This window comes from Alnus glutinosa, chromosome 5, assembly GCF_958979055.1.
Source record: "Alnus glutinosa chromosome 5, dhAlnGlut1.1, whole genome shotgun sequence".
Lineage (NCBI taxonomy): Eukaryota > Viridiplantae > Streptophyta > Magnoliopsida > Fagales > Betulaceae > Alnus > Alnus glutinosa.
The window spans coordinates 9,527,012-9,531,198 of NC_084890.1; the positions used below are offsets into that span (position 1 = coordinate 9,527,012).

Here is a 4,187-nt window from a genome sequence, read left to right on the forward strand (position 1 = left end):
TAGTAATCAACAAGAGCTTGGTTTCTTCTAAAAACTTGATGTTAAAAAAAATCCATAGCAATGGTGCTTCATTTTGAGACAATAGAACACTTTTAGACCACAACTAAACCTTACACATTATGATGCTCAATAACAGAAGCTGCATGCCTTAGACATCCCGCAGACCAGTCCCTTTGATCATCACATGGCTCCCCTCAGACCCATACTGATGCAATGGAAGAGAATTGACGTCTTGGTGATAGAGGATTATCACCATAATAATGGAGGAAGCAAACATGGGTATTGGACCGAAAAACCAGAGCAGCAAATTCAGAGCAAAATATAATGCTCGAAGCCCAAGCGACCAAAGCTCACCTCCCCTTATAACCGCCAGCTCCACGTTTTTTACAGGACTGCTAGTTCCTGGGTGGCTTATGAGATAGTTTGCATGGACAAAGTGCCTGGCTGACTGAACAAAGCATGAAAAAGCAAGGAGGAAGCAGGTCAGGAGGCTTATGTACTTGACGGACATGGTGGACGGCCTCGTGTCGCCGAAGATGATGGTGCTCTGGAAGAGGTTGTTGGAAGAGTTTGCAATCCATGCTCCAATGAGAGAGCAGAGAGTTAAAGAGATTGTTGCCAAGTAAATTGATGCACTTGTGTTGGTCGTGGTCGCAGTTAGAGCCGAGCTTATAACATCCTTGTCTTTGTGCTGCAGTATTTTCCGAAGAAATTAATTGAAGGTAAGCAAATTTGCCTTAATTAATCAACCAAAAAAGATGAGAGAAAGAGGGATCACTGATACTTGCCTTCATAATACTTTGGACCCAAGCTTTCTTGTCATTGTTCTCGTAGCCCATGAACGTGGTTTCAGGGCAACGAAGGTATCTGTGAAGGAGGTAGAGGTGGTAAGCAAACATGATCATCAACCCAGCAGGGGCCAACACCAAATCAAGCTCCTCCTTTCCGAAACCCATGATTTTTCCTTTCTGGTAACAACAATGGCGGAGTTGGTGGGCTTTTTATTGTTCATAAACTCGCACCAGAAGAGGATCGATCCATGGTGTTTTGGATTTGTTTAAACGCAACCTTTTGACTTCTCAAAGTAGGACAGCAAAAACTGGTTGGAAGTGGAAACATTAACTGAGAAAGCCGGAGTTAGCTCAGGGAAGCTAATAGAGATAAGTAGATCACTGACTTCATGAATTAATCCTATCAAACTTAGTACTACGTGAATTAAATATTGTTCGAGGCCTACTGCTGAGGCTTCACAAGGTTAGGCATATGCGCCATGAATATGCCTAAATTAATTAATGGGACCTGATCACCTACCTACCCCTTGATGAGTTTTTAATTTCGTGGGTCAACATCATTTTTTCCCCAAAAGCAAGGTTAACACACTTAGCAACCGTTAAGAAACAGGTACTACTAAGAAAACGATTTCAGAGTGCTCATTTTTAGGATTTTAGGGTTGTACTTACGAGTGCAGATCGATGTGCCAATTAGCGCATTTTGCATCTTTCTTTTGTGGTTGTTATTTTTGGATAACTGCAGTCGTATTTGCATCCGCATCTTGTACGTGGTTACTAACTGCTATTCGTTCGGTTATTAAATGTGTTTATTAGATGCTATTTGCATGTTAGATAATTAACATTTTAAAAAAGGCATATTATCTATTTTTTGGACTTTCTTTGGGCCTTTATTAGAGCCTATTTTAAAATGATTTTAAAAATGTTTTGAGCCTATTCATTTCTTGATTCCACAGTAATTCAACTTTAAAATAACATAAAAAATACAAACACCCAATAATACGCAATAAACATCATAACGAGGTTGTTTTGATAAATTTGTGTATATATCGAAGTCATTTTGATAAATACGACAAATTTGTGTATATATTGAGGTCGTTTTGATAAATTTGTGTGTGTATATATATATATATATATATAAAGGAGAAATGCTACATATCTCAAATTTTATTTTCAAATGATGTGTCACAATTTCATGTAATCTATCATTTTGAGAAACGTATCACAATTTCATGGAATTATGACACATCATTTGAGAACAAAATTTTAATTTTTGAAAAGTCTAAGATTTCCCAATATAAAGATACGCGGATGCATTTATTGAGTAACATGTAATTGAACATAGTGGTGGAGGTTTGGGCCCAATGGTCTTTAGGCACGACCTAATTGTCTAATTTAATGTGTAGTTGAAATTATGGGTGAGGTCTTGAAATGCTCATTGGAGCTTTTGTCCACCTTAGACTAACAGAAACATGTCACGTGTATCCAAATCCATGCCATTACGCTACTTAGGCAATTTTAAAAAAAAAAGGATTAATTACCTTTTTTCCCTATTAATTACCGACCATTGTCAATATGCCATTAGGAATTGACACCCTTACCAAAAGAGAGTATTAAACTACCATTTACATACCAAAATCCTCAATTTCGTTAGAGAATTTCATTAAATCGGACGGAATATTCTATTTTTATACGTTAAATTTTGTTTAAAGATAGAAATGCCATCAAACAGTAATTTAATAAAAGAATATTACACCTAATATATATATAAAAGAAAAACAAAAAAGGAATCAGCAGCCACCCCCTTAGGGGGAGGGGGGTGGCCTGCGAGCCACCCCGAAACCTGGGGTGGTCATGCGGCCACCCTAGGTTTTTTTGGCGTGGCTCGAGGGCAACCCCAGAAAAACCCAGGGTGGCGCGCAACCACCTTGTAGGCCAGTGGCTCGAAAGGTGGTCGCGAGCCACCCAAGATAGATCTATGGGGTGACTCCACCCCCACTTCTCTTTGTGAGAATGGAGATTCTTCCACAGAGGGGGGTTGAAATCTCCATCCCATAGAGGTGGTGGACATAGGGGTGAAAAGGCGGTTAGCAAAAATCGCCAACTGCCAACGCCTAGGCGGTTATGAAAAAATTGCCGGTTAGCAGTTATAAACTGCCAACCGACAACTGCCAACCGGTTTTATTTTTTAATTTTTTTCAGCCTTTTTCTGTTGGTGTCCTACCGCCTACGCCGATCGCCGATCATACAAAAACAACTAGTAGATTCACATCATCAACCACAAAGATTCAGATCTAAGACCTAGAATAACAAATCAAGGCTTAGAATAACAAATCAAGGACTGGAATAACAAATCAATGTACAAATATTCAGATCTAAGAAGCAATACGATCTCTGTGACATGGTGAAGGCGACTCGATCTCGACGAACGCGACACGATCTCGGTGACATGTTCGGACCATCGGTGAAGGCGAAACGATCTGGGACCATTGGTGACGGCGACACGATCTCGGCGACACAGAGAGAGATGAGAGTCGAGAGAAAGGGGGAGGTGTGCGGCGCACTGGGAGTGAGAGAGAGATTTTATTTACATAGGATGAATCACTGAATTAGGTTTTGTTTTAAAACCGTATACACTAAAACAACATAGTTTTGGTGTAAATATCAAAACTGCGTTGTTTTACATATAAAAAGTATATATATATATATATATATATATATATATATATATATATATATATATATATATATATATAATAAAGGCAGTTCTAACCGCCTTTGTAGGGCGGTTAACGGTTAACGATTTTTAAGGTGGTTTTAACGGTTTTGCGGTTAGCGGGCGGTTATTTCATCCCTCAGTGGACAGGAGTGGAGCAACACCCATTGTCCTCTTTGTGGCGATGGAGGGTGGATCTCCACTTTTTCTTCTTTTGTTTTTTAAGCATAATTGCTTATGTGTCATAATGACATGAATTTAGATATACGTGACATTTTTATTCATCTGACAAGGATAAAATGACGGCCGACGGATTTTCTATTAAGAGATTGGCGAAAAGTTTGACAACTAAACGTATTTGTTATAAGGGGAAAACTAAGGCCTTTAATTGTTAAAATTAGAAATTTGGACCTTTATTTATCATTAGAAATTTGGGCCTTTAATTTTCCCCTTTTTATAAACTAAATCTTTTGTTTTTGAATAAAAAAATTGTATCCGGTTGATTAGGAGTTACATCAAACGCATCATTATGATTAGATTGGCTATTCATATCTCATTTTACACAAAATTAGGACTACAGTTATCCAATCCAATCCTCGTCTAATATAATTAATCCGGTGCCAAAATGAGGCCTTTATGTTTCCAAATACTAGCTGTGTTGCGTGCAGTGCACTGCTGATGAA

At 38.5% G+C, this 4,187-nt stretch overlaps 1 protein-coding gene across 1 annotated transcript; it reads right to left on the minus strand.

Annotated features, from left to right (window-relative positions):
• LOC133869476 (uncharacterized) lies at positions 1-1,239 on the minus strand. Its single transcript, XM_062306491.1, has 2 exons — positions 789-1,239; positions 1-691 (listed from the first exon to the last, which is right to left on the minus strand). Exons 1-2 carry the CDS (start codon positions 954-956, stop codon positions 149-151), a joined length of 711 nt encoding a protein of 236 aa, XP_062162475.1. The 5' UTR covers positions 957-1,239; the 3' UTR covers positions 1-148.
• Between the last annotated feature and the right edge of the window lie 2,948 nt (positions 1,240-4,187).